This window comes from Biomphalaria glabrata, chromosome 3 (genome assembly GCF_947242115.1).
Source record: "Biomphalaria glabrata chromosome 3, xgBioGlab47.1, whole genome shotgun sequence".
Lineage (NCBI taxonomy): Eukaryota > Metazoa > Mollusca > Gastropoda > Planorbidae > Biomphalaria > Biomphalaria glabrata.
Genome location: NC_074713.1, coordinates 54837399 through 54857559, shown reverse-complemented (window position 1 = coordinate 54857559; position 20161 = coordinate 54837399). Strand labels below are relative to the sequence as shown.

General features: G+C 34.6%; 1 protein-coding gene across 2 annotated transcripts in view; it reads right to left on the bottom strand.

Moving 5' to 3' along the window:
* The window catches only part of LOC106054479 (uncharacterized), a 74820-nt gene that overhangs the window by 31653 nt on the left and 23006 nt on the right, over positions 1–20161 (bottom strand). The window contains exons 12-21 of one of the 2 annotated variants that reach the window (XM_013210354.2): positions 17979–18057; positions 17326–17436; positions 16216–16335; positions 14372–14548; positions 13993–14076; positions 12257–12340; positions 10767–10859; positions 7438–7486; positions 7191–7318; positions 4868–6930 (exon numbers count right to left, since the gene is read on the bottom strand). In XM_013210354.2, the coding sequence (XP_013065808.1) occupies positions 6775–6930; positions 7191–7318; positions 7438–7486; positions 10767–10859; positions 12257–12340; positions 13993–14076; positions 14372–14548; positions 16216–16335; positions 17326–17436; positions 17979–18057 (1081 nt within the window). In that variant the 3' untranslated portion in view covers positions 4868–6774. Of the gene's footprint in view, positions 1–4867; positions 6931–7190; positions 7319–7437; positions 7487–10766; positions 10860–12256; positions 12341–13992; positions 14077–14371; positions 14549–16215; positions 16336–17325; positions 17437–17978; positions 18058–20161 lie in introns of those variants that run through there. The other variant, XM_013210357.2, reaches the window with a different exon arrangement.

Genomic DNA, 20161 nt, shown 5'->3' with positions numbered 1-20161 from the left:
CCCGGAGATCACGAGTGCTGTATCTCATCGCGTATACCGGCTGAAAGAGACACTACAGTGCACTGAGGTGATTGGAGTGAAGGAGGCAAAGGGGGGAGGGGGGAGGCAGGAGGTTGCACTACAAAGATACATAATTATTTACTTAACTCTAAATAGTTGCCGCAGTCGTTTCACGGAATAGCCCGAGTCCCCAGTGATGAGGCAGGGGGGGAAGTCTGTCGGCTGGTGACGACGGAGTCTTAGCAGACGAGAGAAGCCATCTTTTGAAATAAGAACTCTAGCGTCTACCTACCCCAGAGGACCACCCCGTAGATTCAGCCTGGGTACCCTGTATGAAGTGTTCATGTTTTTTGTGTGTAAGTCTAAGTGTGTATGTCTAAGTGTGTAGTTCCTCTGGCTCAATGATATCGAACTACTTTTTTGAAATAGTGAGGTGGCCGGCTGGATGAGGGAATGGCAGCTGAACTATTTTAGATCCAAACCTAAAGAGGTATTTGAATCGCTCCACGTCGATGATATTGATTCGCATCACGTATCTGTTCGCGCTACTGAACGATTATAAACCTCGCCAGTACGCTCTGGTTGGTCAAGATAGGGGAGCAACCAGGGGCTACAATCTAAAAGCATAGCGCTTGCTTGGCGGGCCCCATGCTAACAGTATGACTCTGATGAGCCTGCTGTCTGTTAGACGCAAGAGAAACTTATCACGAATTAAATATCACAATACGTAAGGAATCAGACCTCTGGACTGTCATCCATCCGTGTGTCCACTTTTCAAGTACCGGTAAACTCTCTATCTACTTTTTTAATATTAGAACTCATAAGGAATCAGACCTCTGGACTCTCATCCATCCGTGGGTCCACTTTTCAAGTACCGGTAAACTCTCTATCTACTTTTTTAAATATAAGAACTAGATCTTTCTACCTTACCAAAACGACAAGTGTGACAGATTGAAAGAGATACCTTTAAGTTTAGAAATCTTGGAATAGGGGTGGCTTGTGACAGCATTTTCGGCAAGAATTTTTCTCTGTTTGATATTTATGATTTTCTGATGACTCTTTCAGAACTTCAGACGTTATGTCACGGTCGTCTGCTGTTTTCTGCAGGGTCGAGAAAGATAGACCGGAAATCGCATTCTTGCATTTATGTGATGAGAGCCGGGAAGATACAGCCAAACCATTTTACTTAATAGACCAAAATAAAATACTGTTAAAAAAAGATGACGTCATTTCCTGTCAGTACCTTGAGCTACTTCTGGGAACAGGTTGTCATGTGTCGTGTTTTCTACCGGAAGCTGTATGGACGGACGTCGTACTGCAACATGGGTAGGACTCGTGAATTAAACAAGATGTCGCTATGATAAACACCGAGTAGCCTAATAATAGAAAATCAGAGGCGTCGGTCACAAAACCTAAAGAGTAACAAACTATTGGAAAAAAAATGCATACATTTTTTATTTTTCGGTCGTGTAAAACCATTTGAGATTAATCAAATTTACAGAGGAGGTGCTTAAATTTGAATTTCAAGATTTTTTTCTTCCAATTATTAAGTGGGCAGGTTTTGAAGTCACACCATACATTTTGTTTCAACGGATTCTGCCTTAACTCTTTCTCTCCGTAATTATTTTTCCACATTTTAAAGGAATTCTTTATTTTGCGCATTACTATTTCACTACCCTTGTTATGACTGGGCTTCAATAGCTTTGTTTGAAAATGTAATCAGAAAATGTATTTTGGTGTAGAAGTAAAAGGAAACGCATGCTCTTTTTTATATAATTCAAAGTCAAGTTTTAAAAAAAAAAATGTATACTAATTTACTTCAATTAGGTCAAATCAACGATGGTATCGTCGATTAGGAGAGAAAGTGTTAAAAAGACGCGGTGAAAGCGGCCTTCCGGAGACAAACCAAAATGACCACCCCCATTGTATCAGTATCAGATGCATTGCTCCACTGCTATTTTGAAGTATCCGGTGTAAACGGGTTGACACCTCAGCACGAAACAGCTAACTGTCGGGTAGGGGGAATTCCCGATGAGACCAGAGTATTTATTGCAAACAGAGGGGGGAGGTCGGGAAACTGTGAGAGGGAGGGGGGGGGGAAGGTAGGCAACACAGAGGTGAACATCTGGGGGGGGAGGGCTGCTGCGTCCCCCCCCCCCACCCCCACCCCCTTCACTCTAATAATACGCTTAGCTTTCAACTGAGTGGAATAGATGGCCATCTTGATGAAGTAAATTGTTTTAGTCAGCCGTCGTGGTCTGGTGTAAAGCATATATGCCAGCGCTATCACTATTTACCCTTGTCACAGTATTATCGCCGGCCCAAGGGGGGGGGGGGGAGAGAAGTCGGGCTGTACTCACGCGAAGGGGAAAGCACCGCCGGGTCCCGGAAGTGCAAATCGGCAGACGCAAGGCCATTAGAAACCTATTAACATATCAAGCTCGTAATTAGAGGGGAGGAGGGGAGAGTATGTGGTCAGCTTATTGGGATTTAAATATGCTTCAAACAGTTTTAATGTCAAATAATCACACATGTGCCCCATTTTTTCTGTTTTACAATAATTGATAGATCTAAGGGTCAGCCTCAAATATAACGATACGTTCATATCAATTATCTAGATCTAGTAGCCTATGTCGCGATTCAAAAGGCTGTTGTGTTTATAAATAAACTAGTGGCATGGGAACACTTGAAGCAGAGCATTCCCCTGGCAATACAATAGGTGACCACCGCACTGATAAAATGATTTTAGAAAATTAACCAATGCATTAGGGTTCAATAACATTTTTTTTTTTTTTACAAATCAAACAAATCATAAAATGCAAAAACCTAAAACTAAAAGCTATTTAAGCCAGAATTAGAATATGAGCCCTCTATTTAGGACCCTTCAACTTACGAAAACAATTCAATTATTTTTTTTTTAAAATCCTTTTTCAAAGAAAAAATAAACAAAGCTTATCTAAGGGAAATAACTCCGCACTTAAAAACTATATTCGATACCAAACAAACGAATCAATGATTAATTTACTAATAAGTTTTTTTTTGTTTTTTTTAATGATTTATGTTTAGTAAGTTTAAATAAAGAAGTGTTTAAAATTTTCAACTCATCCAAGAATCCAAATAACGTGTTGTATTATCTGCGTGGATGAAACCCAACAATATTAGCCGCAACTGTGAATACTGAATGATTAATTTCCCTTGTCGGTGTCATACAAACCGCCAGTACGGTAATTAGTTGACTAATTTGTTGTTTTGTTTTTAAATTATTGACTCGTGTTATGTCTATGACAAGAAATAATTGTGCAAAGTTTCAACTTGATTTGAGACTAGGTGTGGGAGAAATAACGTGTACAAACTTTTTACCAGACACAGTGGTTTGATTTAAGCTTTGTAATAATAATAATAAAATACTAGAACAGGCGCAATATGGAGCAATAAAGTAAAATGTTTTTAACGAACGAGTTCAGGACAGAAGATTAAACGATAAAGTAACACTAATGCATAAGCCCCCAAACCATGACAAAATACTAAAAAAAAAGGACACAAAGACAAAAGCACATTTCTTATTACAATACACTGAATAGGTAGTAGACTCTTATAAATGCTCTTTCTTCCCTATAGCCATTAGAGCACGGAACGGGTTGCCTGAATCAGCCAGGAAAACCAATGACTTAGTAGAGTTGGTAAGGTTAATTAACACGCACGACTAGACTCAAAGATTGACACATGAATACGTTTAGATGCAGATCTAATTATGGAACGTCTGCAATTGATAAGTTAATGTAAGAAGATATGTGAGTTACTTCTATATATCAAACAGAGGTTTTATGAACTAGATCTAGATTGGGTCTATGAAATGTAATTTCACGGTCTTCGTCAAGCATCTTTTTACACATTTGTATGGAAATAGATGTTGGAGGTGTTTGACACATTAGAAAATAAACTGTGGTCGAGTTCGAATCATTTTGGCGTTTCCATTCATTAGAATAATTCAATTTTATAGCCAATATTTTTTCTGAATGCAAGATGTGTATTTTGGAAATGTCATTTGTAAGCTACACACACATACTGGATCAGATCTGTAAACGTAAAGTGGACGCAACTGGCTTTATTCCTCAACATATTTTATTTTATTACAGGTACTTAATTTATGATGATCACTTGGTCACTGGGGTCGGGGAGTTATTTGTATGTTTCTCGAGTTTAACGAATGTAGTCTTAGCTGGTTACATATGACCTACAGTACGTATATAGATGCATAGTACATGTAAGCCCTGATAGTTTTCTCAATATGTTTCAATACATTCCATTCCTCGTAGCAGAATATGATGCAAGGGAAACAACTAAGTAAATATAAATTATATATTGTTCCCTTCAATACAGAGTTATGTAAGTTAGTGTTATGCATTTGATTACATGTTGAAGTTGTGGTCTGAATTTAATTAACCAGTCAAGGTTCAGGAATAATCTTGAGCTACTACAATACACACACCAAAATATATAATTTGTCATATGCCTTTAACATTTCATATTTCTGTAATAGCAAATCAGAGCGACAACTAAATTTCATTAATACCTAATATTTTAATTACATTATAATAAACCGGACTTAGGATAGAATCGCAAAAATAACTATGCTTAGCCTTTTCTGACTTTCAAAGGTCTTGTAAGACATCCATGTACCATTTTTATAATCATAAACGTACGAAAATAAATAAAAATAAATAAGAGGTTATACATAATAGACCTTTCTAATGCAATAAAATAATTTAAACATCGAATACTCTATAGTGAATACACCATTTCAAAACATACATGATACAATTTGTCCCGATAAAATAAACTAAAGTGACGACAAACAGAAGACGCAAACATTTTTGTTCCTTTATTTCATGAAATCAATTATGTAAAAAATAAAAACAACACCACATTTAAAATAAAAAATGAAGCTATGATTTGAGTTATGAATACACATGGGCTCTCTGCATGTTTTGCAAACAATACGGTACACAAATAACAACACACAATAAACATGTTCATTTCAGCATATATATATAAATTAAAAAGAACAAAAAAAAGAAAAAGGTTGAATATGGATCTAACTTATGTTAAAATATATTTGGTTGTGATCTATCTGCGCGTACGATTTATCCAACTGTTTGTGCTGAGCATGATATGAGTCTTAAGTAGCCAAATGACAAACGCTGACTACAAATGTCATTGGGCTGCTCAACTGTTTGTTTGATCATGACACCAGGAGATCAATTCTCTTTCTCAATTCTATGATATTTTGTCATCTAAAATTCCTTTTGGTTGTGTTTTCAAAGCTGTCAGAGGCAGAGTTAGTTTACTATGTGCTTATTATCTTGGGAGAAAGCAAAAAAAAAAGAAAATTAAATGTACCCCCTTTTCAGACCTTGCAATCTATGGAGCAGATGATGTTATGATTGTCTGTTGCGCTCGTTATTCGTTGGTCAACGAAACGGATGACCTTTCTTTTTCTCATCCCGTGATAACCCTTCAAACCATCACAAAGTCTTATATTCAGGACCAAATCGGCTCTTTTGAATCATTTTATTCCTTAATTTCTCTGAACAACAATAAAAGTATCTTAACTACTGTTAACTCTTTCTCTCCTAACTGACGATACCAACATTGATTCCACCAGAATGTGGTAAATAATTATGGAGAGAAAGAGTTAAGGCAATTGTGTTCTTATTTACCCATAAAATTGACTGAAGACACCGTCAGACATTTAAAATTGCTCTATCTGCTTGTGTTGATTAAAATCCAAAAACTGGGACAACATGCAATAAATTTTGTTATTCTGAAATTTATACTTTTGAAAGTTCATCTTTCCAACTTTTACTGGCCAAACATCTGCTGTTACAAGGTAATTTCTCTTGATTAAATGATATTCTGTGCTACAGACAGAGTACTTTTTTTCCTGTCAAATCTTGGAACAGCACTTGCCTATATGTCACTAAGACTCAGAGTATCATTTTCGCATATGTATAATACTTAGAATTGTAAAATACTGTGCAGTAATGTGTTGTCATAGACTGTGACAAAGAAAAGTCACATAGAAAACAGAAACAATGATCTGTATGTAACTCAAGATGAATGCTCTCTGTATGACATGATCTCTAGTATAGTGATGAAAAGATGGAGATTGATTTTATTTCAAATAACAACAATAGAAGAAATTGTAAAAAAAAAAATAATTAAAAAACTCAAAGTTGGTGGTTAAAACCCAAACTTACAGAAATGTAAAAGAAAAGCAAAGGCTGAACAGAATATGAAATCCAATGTTTCAAAATGATTAAAAGCAAGAGCTGAACAAATTGATCTGAAATTGGCTACAGTAAAAACAAACAGAACTGAAGGATGCACATCAATGTCTGTACATGTTTTTGTTAGCCATCAATACTTTTGTACAATTAATTGCCAGAAGAGAAACTAACACATGGTTGTCTTTAACTCTATCCAAAGAGAGTTACCAACATAGCCAGTGACAACATTTCCATACAGGAAAAGGAGGGGGGGGGCAGTAGTCAATTCTTCAAGCAATTACATTTCTTTCCCATTACAAAACTACTCTGAACATGACAATCAATGTACACAGCCAATAAACTATTCACATACGAGGGCCTGTTTGGTTAAAGTGCTTATATAAAATAAATGTCTACTGCAGCGCAAGTCAATAAAATGTTGACACTGCCATGAACACAACATAAAATTTCATATGCCAAGTTGTTTATCAGCAGTCTCAGCTGGTTAGGATTTATAAAAATATTTAGTTTGATTCAAAGCTTTGTTAGCGAAGTCATCATCTGTGATTCTATCCCAGTCCTGCTGAGTTTGGCCAACGATAAAGCCAAGGTTGCGCCGACGGTTCTGAACTTTCTTTTCCTCCAAATCTGCCCAACGCACCTTGAAAATAAAGTAAAAATAGACATTGAAGACTGAATCTCTAAGTATATTAAAATATTAATTTATACCTGAACTACGACTATTCTTCAAGCTGATTTAAATTACACTTAAATTTTGTTTACTGTAATTGTGCTTGTATTTCTTACCCAACCAAAAATGGGTTGTAAATAAATGTAATATATCAAGCCATGCAGACTACAAACGTTTAGATTATATCTTATGGTGCTCATTAAAATCAAGCCAATTTAACATCAACCTACTCTCTTCTTCCCGGGCAAAGATTCTCTTGTATTATATTCATCGTCCATCTGGTCCAGTTGTAGGTATTCATTGAGACTTTGATGTTCTAGAATGTGTTTTTTACTCACTCGAATGCCGTCCAGCTTGTCTATGAGAAACAAAAAGAAAGAATTTAAAAATAATAAAGCAGCAAATACATCTTATCAAGAGAAAACAAAACTTTGGCAATGGGATCTAATAAAGTAGTTTTCTTTTTTTATTACTTACCTAGAGTTTCTTCAGATGTATCCAACTCCCACTTGGACTTGACATAAATCTGTTAAAACATCAGAAATGAGAGATGGCTCTTGGTTTCTACATTCATACATTTTTTTGACCAAGCAGTAGCCATCAAGTCACTAATACTAAACAACAGTTAAATTGGATTAAGGTAGACTATGGGACAGGCTTGTTTACTGAAACTAATCAATTTTGTTCTCTAGGTTTCCATTCTGAAACATAATGCTCATTAATAATGACACCAAACTTCATGCGAACGGTGGACTGGTTCAAACATCGGCTTGGTTCTGAAATCAACTCATTAATCCCCAACAAAAACAAAATTGTTTTCACCAGATCTTGACAGTTTCTGCAGCAAGAACAAAATATTTTAGCATGTGATTTGTAAAGGATGCAAGTTTTTAAGTTTAGGTTTCATACCATTTTTTGAAAAAGAATGCTAGCACAGAGGGAACAAACACATCAACAATAACTATTCAACAGTTAGCCCATTTGCAAAATTTAGTTTAGTTTTTTGCCTAAAGTTATTCTTAGAGAAAAACAAACATTTGAACTAATATTTCAAAACAATGTATTTGGGGCTCAGCACTCTGTTCTTCTGAAGCATGATGATGATTACATGGCATAGTATTCAAAGGGTTAATGGCTGAAACTTTTTTGTCAACAAATTTCATTACATCTTATAAATAATTCTCTCAGCTAGAAACGGAAATGCTCTGAAATATACATTAATTGATACAAGTTTTAGAATTTGTCTTTTCTTAAAGGGCATGGATGACAATTTCGGTTGGCTTTCTAATTAGATGGTATCAAGAAACGTAAGAAAAAAATTTTAAGACATTCAAATGTTCACAATCAGTTCTACCAGCAAGCTGAAAACAAATGGTTTATAAATATTTTTGTCCAGCGTGTGGCTTAGAGAAAGAAACAAACTATTAGTAAAGCTTTTATAGAATTAATCATTTTAATTAAAAAATTTGTTTACAGAACTGAAAATAAAAATGTTTTATTAACCAAATTAAAGTCTGCAAATCAGTGTCCAAACAAATAGAAAATCTGAAATGGAACAGATAGTATAAACAAAGAAACTATTAGCTGTCAGCAATTTTATGAACTAGAGAAGTCTGAGGTCAAGATTTGAGGATGCCTAGTGACTTGCTTCTGAAATACTCATATTAATGTTTTCATGAAACAACTAAAAATAAAAAGAGAGATGCATTTATAAGACCTACTAATCATTCTATTGAATACAGAAATGAAGTCTATTTGTTTCTTTTTTTCTAGGTTGTTTACATGTTGGATATCAGTGACAGTACTGCTTCTTTATTTATGTACACATTTTTAATAAAAAAAAAAGGAAACCACCCACTAAAACGTGACAAACATGTCATTTTGACTTAATGGAACCACTTATAGACGGAATTTTATGTACACATTTTAGTATCTATTTAATTATAATGGCAATTATCACGGCTAAATTCTATCAGTGTTTCTCATTTTTTGTCAACTAGGTAATATTTGTAACAATAAAAGGTTAAGGTCTATCGCATTCTATCAAGCATGAAGTAGGGCGTCAGACATATTTCGGTAACGCACATAATAAAAATTAACATGAGGATTTTCTATTGAAAACTATGTTGCCATTCCGTTATACAACAGAATAGAACAGAAATGACTTCCCACAGGACAAACAATCTAGTACCAATAATCTAGTAGAGGTTACTTTCTCCTGTTATCAAATTTGACAAGACGTGCAACCACAGCATCATTCTGGCAAACATACACTTAAGACTTTGATTACTTCTAAAAAAAAACTGTTTCACTCACAAGAGTCCCTAGTTGGTTTACAAGTTGGTTATAACTATCACACCATGTTTATACAAATCTTCCCAGCACAGTGAATGTGTATTTCCTGTTTTATCATAAAACTGAGACTGTAAATTAATGTCAAGATTTGATTTTTTTAAATACATTCAGTAGTGGAAACTTTTATTAAGTAGCGATGTTGACAAATTATGGACATCCATTACATTGCTCATACAACTACAATAGGATTTAGCCCTGTTGTGAAAATAAGTTGTGAACATTATTTTAAAAAAGAATGAGAATTTTATGTAACATGAAGAATGTATCAAATGAAGAAGTCTGCCAAGAGTAAAAATTGTATCTGCCATTATGAGAATTTGCTAAAAATGTTAGATGGTATGAACATGTGGTAATCTGAAAATTGTTCTTTAAACAATTTTTACAGAAGAATTCTCTCAAGTGCCAAAAAGAAAGAAGAAAATTAAATCTGTTTCTATTGTTTAGTCTTTTTCAACTAAAACAACAACCACTGATATTTTGCAATTTTCTTATCTGCAGCATTAGAGGTGGATTCTAGCTATGAAATCGCGATGCTACAGGGTTCTAGTTATTACTTATGAATGAGCTTATAAACATGACAGTCATTGGAAGTTATTTTGATTTTGGTAAAAGACATTTCTCATGTTCTGCCCCAATGGTCGAAAAGATTAAAGGACTGGAGAGAGAGAGAAATACTCATTTACTCACATATATACACTGAATTTCTTTTTGTTAAGTAGAAAATATGTCCCCACCTCCATTACTTCATAATATTTAATCAGCTCAATTCTTTTAAATGAAAATGTAAAGCGATAATGTCAATCTATCTTTCAGTAAAAAGAGTTCTGGAAATGTTATCTTGTGTTACAGACAGGACAATGTTATAGTGCACATTTTTTTAATACATGCACATTTTCAAAAGTCAGCTTTTTTTTTTAACACCATTTTTACAACTAATATTTACAAGCTATAATTTTGTTTGACTAGGTGTAGATTAATTATCCATATAAAAATGAATCTTTGCTTCATGATTGTTAACAAGAGATGTGAAATGTGTATTGATGTATTCAATGATTAGATACAGCAAGTAAATCTATCAACAGGATTCAAATGTTGGTATTTACAATGTTCGCAAATCATGCCTTCAAAAATCCATCTCTTGTAATACAAGCATAACATTTCTACTAAAAACATAAATATTTTCGTATCATTTTAGAACTATGTTTATGTTACGATAAGGCCATTCGGTCTTAGCTTGCATTATATATTATGTCTCAGCGGATATTGATCATTTTGTTTACATCACTAGAGAGTGTTAATTTTCTTATCTCAATTAAGATCTTTCTAACTTTACAAAGAGTATAAAAAAAGAAAAACAAGCCAAGTCAAAGTACTTACCTAAAGACTCTTGCCTCACAAGTAACTAACTATAAAAAATAAAGAAACAATAAAAAAAAAACAGAATGTGTTACCCCATCTGATGGTGTCTCCTCTTCTTCTTCCTCTTGACCCTCTTTCTTCTCCTGCACCTCCTTAGCCCCAGCAGCTGACTCCTCCATGACAACCTTTTCATTCAAAAACAAACTTTCTATATTCATGACAGTTGACAGTAAACAGAAAATATTGGAATTGTAGACCCCCTACAAAAACAAACTTTCTATATTCATGACAGCTGACGCTATACAGAAAATATTTGGTTTGTAGACCCGTACAAAAACAAACTTTCTATATTCATGACCCTTAACAGAAAATATTTGATTTGTAGACCCGTACAAAAAACAAACGTGGTCTAAAACTTGCATCTGCCCTTGTAGGACCAGTCATTTATATATAATCAATGAATGAATATTTCCAAACCACTTTCAAGTTAAACATTATTAAGAGTCATATCTGTTTGATTGTCATGAGTGCTCTATGACTTGTATTCTAAGATATATCAGGAGAGGAAAGAAGAGGAACATAAGGGGGGTGCTGCCTCCACATCAGTCTGGGCAGTACTATGTGGTATACAAGTAGATTAAGCAACACTAGATAAGTCTAGCATCTATTATTATTATAGCTTTAATATAGCGCTACTTTCATGCTTATAGCATGCTCAGAGCGCTTTGGTCCAATCTCATTTGTGGACCAGTGTGTGTGTGTGGGGGGGGGGGGGGGGAGGGAGGGTATCTAGGATGGTTTTCCGTGCTGTCTTTAGGCGCTCAGTAAACGCAACTCTGCCCGAGTCGGGTGTCGAACCCCGAGCCCCCTTCTAGGTAGCCAAGACAAGCCAAGTTCAAGCGCACTAAGCCTCTCGACCACGCTTCCCACCATCTATGATAAATTGAAAGCCGTTGCTACATTACTATATTGTATGATTTGATTGATGTTAACAGCTTGTAGATGAAATATGACTGGAGAAAGCTATGTCCTGTTAACATAGCCCCTTAGCTGCTAACTCATCATGTTCATTTGCTGTTGTAATATACAGTACATCTATCATAAGGCTCTCAGTTCTTTCACTTAAGAGATAGGGTCTGGGAGATAACAGATTCTTTGGTTAGAAATCTGGAACAAGTCAGAAAAGGGTTGAGAATTATGGAGGCAGATGAAGAAACCAGACCACAAAGATGCATGGTTGAATTAAAGCGAGAAGAACAAGGTCGTCCATGCCCAGTTCAGAGTCAGGGATTGCTCAATCAGTGGGCAATTTGGGCTATTCAAGAAGAATTACAACACAGGATTCCACCATAGCAGAGACAAAGAAACAATAGACCACATTTTGGGACAAGGCGTGGTTCATGCTCAAGTACAGGTTACTCCTTGTACAGGGACAGACAGACCTTAAAACACACTGCCCAATTTATTTCATGTGCTCTAAAAGGAATAAGCCTAGCACGATACTCCTCAAAGAACTCGTTTCAGATACGGATCAAGGAAGTTTTAACTCAAGTGTCCTAAAGAAACACAACAAAAGTACAACCTCTGGTATTGACTCCTCTTGTAGCAGCCAGCGCAGATCAAGTCGAATGTAGTGACAAGGAAGCTGCTCCCAGTTGTTCTTCACCTGCAAAACATTCCAAACATTTTATTCCTTGAGAAATGTGTATCATTAAACATTTATTCCTTGAGAAATGTGTGTCATTAAACATTTATTCCTTGAGAAATGTGTATCATTAAACATTTATTCCTTGAGAAATGTGTGTCATTAAACATTTATTCCTTGAGAAATGAGTATCATTAAACATTTATTCCCTGGGAAATGTGTATCATTAAACATTTATTCCTTGAGAAATGTGTATCATTAAACATTTATTCCCTGGGAAATGTATATCATTAAACATTTATTCCTTGGGAAATGTGTATCATTAAACATTTATTCCTTGGGAAATGTGTATCATTAAACATTTATTCCTTGGGAAATGTGTATCATTAAACATTTACTCCTTGGGAAATGTGTATCATTAAACATTTATTCCTTGGGAAATGTGTATCATTAAACATTTATTCCTTGGGAAATGTGTATCATTAAACATTTATTCCTTGGGAAATGTGTATCATTAAACATTTATTCCTTGGGAAATGTGTATCATTAAACATTTACTCCTTGGGAAATGTGTATCATTAAACATTTATTCCTTGGGAAATGTGTATCATTAAACATTTATTCCTTGGGAAATGTGTATCATTCAACATTTATTCCTTGAGAAATGTGTATCATTAAACATTTATTCCTTGAGAAATGTGTATCATTAAACATTTATTCCTTGAGAAATGTGTATCATTAAACATTTATTCCTTGGAAAATGTGTATCATTAAACATTTATTCATTGGGAAATGTGTATCATTAAACATTTATTCCTTGTGAAATGTGTATCATTAAACATTTATTCCTTGAGAAATGTGTATCATTAAACATTTTATTCCTTGGGAAATGTGTCATTAAACATTTATTCCTTGGGAAATGTGTATCATTGAATATTTATTCCTTGGGAAATGTGTATCATTAAACATTTATTCCTTGGGAAATGTGTATCATTAAACATTTATTCCTTGTGAAATGTGTATCATTAAACATTTATTCCTTGAGAAATGTGTATCATTAAACATTTATTCCTTGGGAAATGTGTATCATTAAACATTTTATTCCTTGAGAAATGTGTATCATTAAACATTTATTCCTTGAGAAATGTGTATCATTAAACATTTTATTCCTTGAGAAATGTGTATCATTAAACATTTTATTCCTTGAGAAATGTGTATCATTAAACATTTATTCCTTGAGAAATGTGTATCATTAAACATTTATTCCTTGAGAAATGTGTATCATTGAGGTAGGAAACATAACCCTGCAATAAACTGAAGAGCTCTACATATAGTCTTCATTTCTTCTCTTTCTACGCTAATTGTTTTTGTAATGTCAGGAAGAACTACCATTAAAAATTGTAATAGGTAAGTACTATAGCACTTTATCAATAAAGCATTTGACAAGCCATATTGACAGCATCTAGTGTTTAAGAGCTCTACAAATGTCTTTATTTCTTATCTTTCTATGCTTTTTTTTTTTATGGACATGCCCTATTGACAGTGTTTAGGAGCTCACACAGTCACTGTAGAGTTTTGCAATGGCTGATTGAAGTGGAAAACAAACCCCCATTTACTATTCCTAGTTACGAATGGTCTTTAGCTCTACTGGGTACAAACAAGTCCATTCTTACCTTCTCAATATCCCACTCAGTCCAATTATGTACGTTACGCTGTATACAGGTGGCCACATCAACCTTAAGTTCACCTACATACACCTACACAGTGATATAAATACAGTGGAATGATAGTATTAACTTTTGCATTACTTGTTTTTTAAACAACTTCTAAATATGAGTCAGAAGACACAGAAGACACAATAAAATACAATCAATGGTAGTAAAGAACATATGCAAAGTAAAACACATTCAAACTGGACAATACAAAACACAAAGACTAATACCAAACTCTGATCACAGACACACAAAACGTAAGCCACAACACATGAGACTTCACAGGGACACAATGCAGGACTCAACTCAGACCCAGGACAGACAGGAACACACAAATTACCTGGAAACCTCTTGACTTAGCGTAGCTCCAGAACTCTGAAAAGTGAGCCACCCTTTCATTGGTGGCATCCAGGATTATAAAGGGAAAGAATCCATCATCTACAGTTTTCTTAAAAGACTTGAGTAGACTTTGTCGGTAAGCCTCCTCCAGAGCTTGTTCATATTCATATTCCATCACCTGAGACCATTAGATTACACAGAATTAGAAATTGAATATGAATACATAAATAAATAGATAATACCTACAGTCTCACTTAAAATTGTACATAATTGTCACTGTCGCATGGGCCTGTCAAAGACGAAAGTGTGTGCAAGGGCATCATTCCATTTGACTTCAAAACAGGTTGTCAGCAATGAATGAAATGAGTGGCAGAAATTTGTCATAGTTAATGATAGTGTTATGTGTGATTAACATTGTTTAATGTTTGAATAAAGTTCTGTGGATCAGGAAAGTCTTTATTCATTATGTTAGCGTGTGTAAGGGCATCATTCCATTTGACTTCAAAACAGGTTGTCAGCAATGAATGAAATGAGTACCAGAAATTTGTAATAGTTATTGATAGTGTTATGTGTGATTAACATTGTTTAATGTTTGAATAAAGTTCTGTGGATCAGGAAAGTCTTTATTCATTATGTTAACGTGTGTAAGGGCATCATTCCATTTGACTTCAAAACAGGTTGTCAGCAATGAATGAAATGAGTACCAGAAATTTGTAATAGTTATTGATAGTGTTATGTGTGATTAACATTGTTTAATGTTTGAATAAAGTTCTGTGGATCAGGAAAGTCTTTATTCATTATGTTAACGTGTGTAAGGGCATCATTCCATTTGACTTCAAAACAGGTTGTCAGCAATGAATGAAATGAGTACCAGAAATTTGTAATAGTTATTGATAGTGTTATGTGTGATTAACATTGTTTAATGTTTGAATAAAGTTCTGTGGATCAGGAAAGTCTTTATTCATTATGTTAGCGTGTGTAAGGGCATCATTCAATTTGACTTTAAAACAGGTTGTCAGCAATGAATGAAATGAGTACCAGAAATTTGTAATAGTTATTGATAGTGTTATGTGTGTTTAACATTGTTTAATGTTTGAATCAAGTTCTGTGGATCTGGAAAAGTCTTTATTCATTATGTTAGCCTTCAAACCTGGATTGCTTTGGGGAAAGCAGATTCTAACAACTATATAACATTTTAAGAAAGCTGTAACAGGGCCTGTATGTCCTGCAGATACAAGCTTTCAATTATTACTATCCTGCATGGACAATTATCATGGAAATAAAGGTTGTTTACCCATCTCTACATGCAATCTTCATGTTCAACTCTTATTGCAGTAGAATACAGCATGTTATGTAACTCCAAATGTACTCGGAAAATAACTATTGAAAACGTTTTCTAAAACTTAAGGGAACAGTACCAGGAAAAAGAAGAAGAGGCAGACAGAGAAAGCGATGAGAAGACAACATAAAAGAATGGACGGGCCTGCCTCTAAAAGAGGTTCTATCCAAGACATAAGACAGAGAGGAATGGAGAAAGACGGCCACCAGATCTTGTGTGCTGCCCCAACTCTTCAACAGACTAAGGGAGAGAAGAAAGTGAAGAATCTGTATTAAGAATAAGATGTTTGGAGGTTTTTTCACTTTCTTCTCACATTGTATTAAATAAAACTGAAGTCGAGTGTATAAGCCAGCTGTAAAATCTGATGTGGCTTTTAAGTATTTTAAAGAGTACAATTTTTTTTAAAGTTTGTCATGAAATTTTTATTTAATGGAAAAAATAGAGTTAGTACAATGCTACTACCAGTACACACACAGCTCTGCTAGTACTCTGCCTTATGTACTCACCTTCTTTTTGACTTTTTTGCCTGTATCAGGATCAATGACTTCTTTGTCTGATTCCACCATGAAATAATCATCTAGACACAACATTCTAGCAGCTGAGCCTCCATAGTTTGTTTCTTTCTCCTGAAACATAAGCATTAGAGTTGGTTGAAACTACTTTTTTAGAAACATTCATCAGTTTATTATTGTTAGGCATTGCTTTCACATACTGTACACCCTGAGGTCCAGAATTTTGAACCTGGCTTTCAAGCAGTCATTGCACTTTCCCTGCCTTGAAACAATGCCAAGTCCACCATTTATTTTAGCAATTAAGCAAAGCAACCCCCCAGCAGTTAAAAGTCACAATGATATTCCAAATTCAGGGAGTCATAGTGATACTTGTCTTGCTCTGGTGTCTCCAGTGACAAACACTTGAGGTTTACCCTGCTATTTGACCTGAATGGGGGATCTACAAAGATTTCAGCCACGGCATTACCGGAAGAGAATTTTTTCTAAATTCATCCCAGAAGCCTAATTTTTAAGCATCATGTCCAACTTACTACCCTGTTAACAGATCTGGCATGACAAGAAATTAAGCCTAAGTCTGAGAAAAACAGTACAAGTTTAAATAGAAAGGATAAGTTGAACCCAGTTTACTATGAAACAGATTAGTTCTTTTCCATTTGTATAATTCAAGTTGATCAACTGATAAGTTTATTGTCTTGTTATGTTCATTGTCTATTGTCATATTCTCTCTGAGGTGCTTGGTAAAGTACATTTTTTTCTATGGATAATGATTTATGAGAGGTATCTTGTGACCAACACAACAATAAATTACTTTTACTTTATTCCCCCCAAAATGTTATGTATCTTTAAAAGCTCGATCAACTCAAGTTAGTCCATACCACAAATTGAAATCTAACTCCCCCTGTTCAACATCAAGTTTACCTTTACATATCCCTTAGTCTGTTGGACCGTTGGGGCACCAAGCAAGACTAAAAAGTCTAAAAGTCACCCTGTTTTACAGCTCGTTAAGTAAGATTGCAGTTTAGATTTAAGGATGGAATGTACTATACACTAGAAACACAATATTTTAAAGGCTTACAAAAAGATGCTACAATGTATATTCCTCACCCGGATGAGTTTACTGATGTAAGTTTTGCCACTCCCAGGTAAACCACGAATTATGACAACTATTTGAGGAGGTCTGGTCAAACGTCCAGGAGGACAGAGTATATCTTCAATCTGAGGAAAGACATTATTTAGACTAGAGGACAATTACAAACTTAGAAATTTGCTACCATTAACATGTCTTCTTACTTTTATCTTATTAATAAAAATGTAAATCTAGTGGATTGAAAATCTAACTAGACTGATTAAAACCTAGACTTAATTCTCTGGTGATTGAAAACCTAATAAGACTGATTAAAACCTAGACTTAATTCTCTGGTGATTGAAAACCTAATAAGACTGATTAAAACCTAGACTTACTTCTCTGGTGATTGAAAACCTAATAAGAATGATTAAAACCTAGATTTACTTCTCTGGTGATTGAAAACCTAATAAGACTGATTAAAACCTAAACTTACTTCTCTGGTGATTGAAAACCTAATAAGACTGATTAAAACCTAGACTTACTTCTCTGGTGATTGAAAACCTAATAAGACTGATTAAAACCTAGACTTAATTCTCTGGTGATTGAAAACCTAGCTAAAATAATTAAAACCTAGACTTACTTCTCTGAAGATTGAAAACCTAACTAAAATAAGTTTAAAATCTAGACTTACTTTCACAGTTTCAGGTTCAGTAAGTGATGCACTTGTAGGTGGAGTGCCAGGTGCAGGGGATGGAATTCTACCAAACGTGCTGAAGGGAAAGCAACAAATTGTTAGTAACTCAAGGGACTTTTCTAAACTAAATGATTCTAGAGATTTAAACAGCGTGTTGTGGTTAAGATAACAAAGTAAAGGAAACTGTAATCACAATGCTTTTTTTTTTAAAGAATGATTCTGACAATGTTTTCTTTGTTCCTTTTGTTCCCTTTTCAGTATCAGTTTAACTCTACTTCAAAACATGAAGAAGATCAAAACTAACAGTGATATTTGATTTGCCACTCCGCCATCTGCCGGTCCCAAGCTTGGGTGAGAAAGAAGGAGGGTTTGGCGTGGGGCTAGTGACACCACCCCGTAAAACCACAATTGCTTCAGAAACAGCAAACTTGACACATAAAAAAAACTATACATGCGGTGAGGGCGGCCAACCCCCGATGACGGTGTTGGATCAAACCCAACTGGAAGTCCAATGCCCGATACATGACAAGCCCTTCAACGCAAAGAAACCGACTCTTATAGAACCAAGAGTTGCGATAACATGGAGGCCAATACGAGGAAAGCGCAAACAGGGACGTCCTCGTATTACTTGGCGCCACACCTGGAGGATCTCAGAACAGTGGACACCAAGTGGGAGGAGGCTTCAGACATTGCCGATGACAGATCTTTATGGAGACAGCTTGCCGCCCAATGCGCCGAACGGCGCGGGAGGACCTAAGTCTAAGTAACTTAGACATAGTCTGCTCTCTTAACTTTTTCTCTATTAAATTATTTTCCAATGAAATGGTTTACTGGGCATGTTATGACTAAACTTCAATTCAACAACTTTTTGTTTGTTATCAGAAAATGTTACATTCGATATAGAATTGAAGAAAACTGCATACCTTGTTTATGTAATACAAATTTGTTTTTCTAGACTGAGAAGAAATGTACTTAAGTTCGGATAATTTTAACAATTAAAACTCAGCGATCGTGAACAAAATAGAAGTCATATAGAGAGAGTATTGTATTGATACAATGAACTCAAAATAATTTTTTTAATGTTTTCTATTGAAACTTTTAAAAACATGAATGAATAACATTCTGAAAAACATACAATGGGAAATCTGTAACTCCATGTCACAGCCACCAGAATAAAAACAAAAAAAAAATGCATATAAAAGCTTTTAACATTTGATCATATAAATGCTTATAACATTTGATCTTGGTAGAAAGATACAAATCTGCAACTATTCTAGAAAAATGAAAAGCCTTAAGGGATTAAGACAAGGAGAACTAACAAACTTTAAAGCATCTACAAAGGGTGCATTTTTTTTAATGCAGAGAACGTCTTTCCAGAAACAACCAATGAAATCAATGAAAGATGAAACTGACTTTTGATTTAAGATATTGCTTTTTGTCTTGATAATTGATAATAAGGAGGATTATTTAATACAGAACAATGGCTAGTGAAAACATCAATAAATGTCTGGGCTGTACTCTTAAGTAAGAAAGAAATGTTGGTAAAGAAATGAAACAAAAATGGATAGGATACAGCACATACTTATTTTTAATAATATCCTAGTCATTAAGAGCACATATTTTGTATAATGGTTATTATTTATTTACTTTGGTCCCTTGACTTTTGTGGGTCTGACTTTAATGGAAGGGCTATACAACATATTTTTTATAAATATCATAGGGAAAAACACCACAAGTTTATGTTAACATCGTAAGTTTTCCCACAGCCACCGATATATAGGCCCATATTTTATAAATATTGCATACAAAATCACAAACATTGCATTAAAATGAAAAAAATTATTTGTAAAAAATAGTACAAATATTACTTCTAACACTAAAATGGTCTTTCTAGGGCAGACAATAAACTCAATGTATGTACCAATTCTTTTTATATGGGAAATACAGTGAGGTGCTATATGGCACTTATGAAATGACTGAACATTCAAGGAGTGTTTTAAAAGAAAAAAGTATGTAAAGGTTAGTAAGGGAAATGAGAAACTATTATTAAGATTTTGTCTTGTGGTACTGTTAATATCCAAAAATAGTGTATGTATCTAAAATTAAATGCAGTCTCTTCACTACATGGAGTTGCAGTCGGTCTTGGAACATATCCCCTGCAAAAGCCAAAGGAACACTGC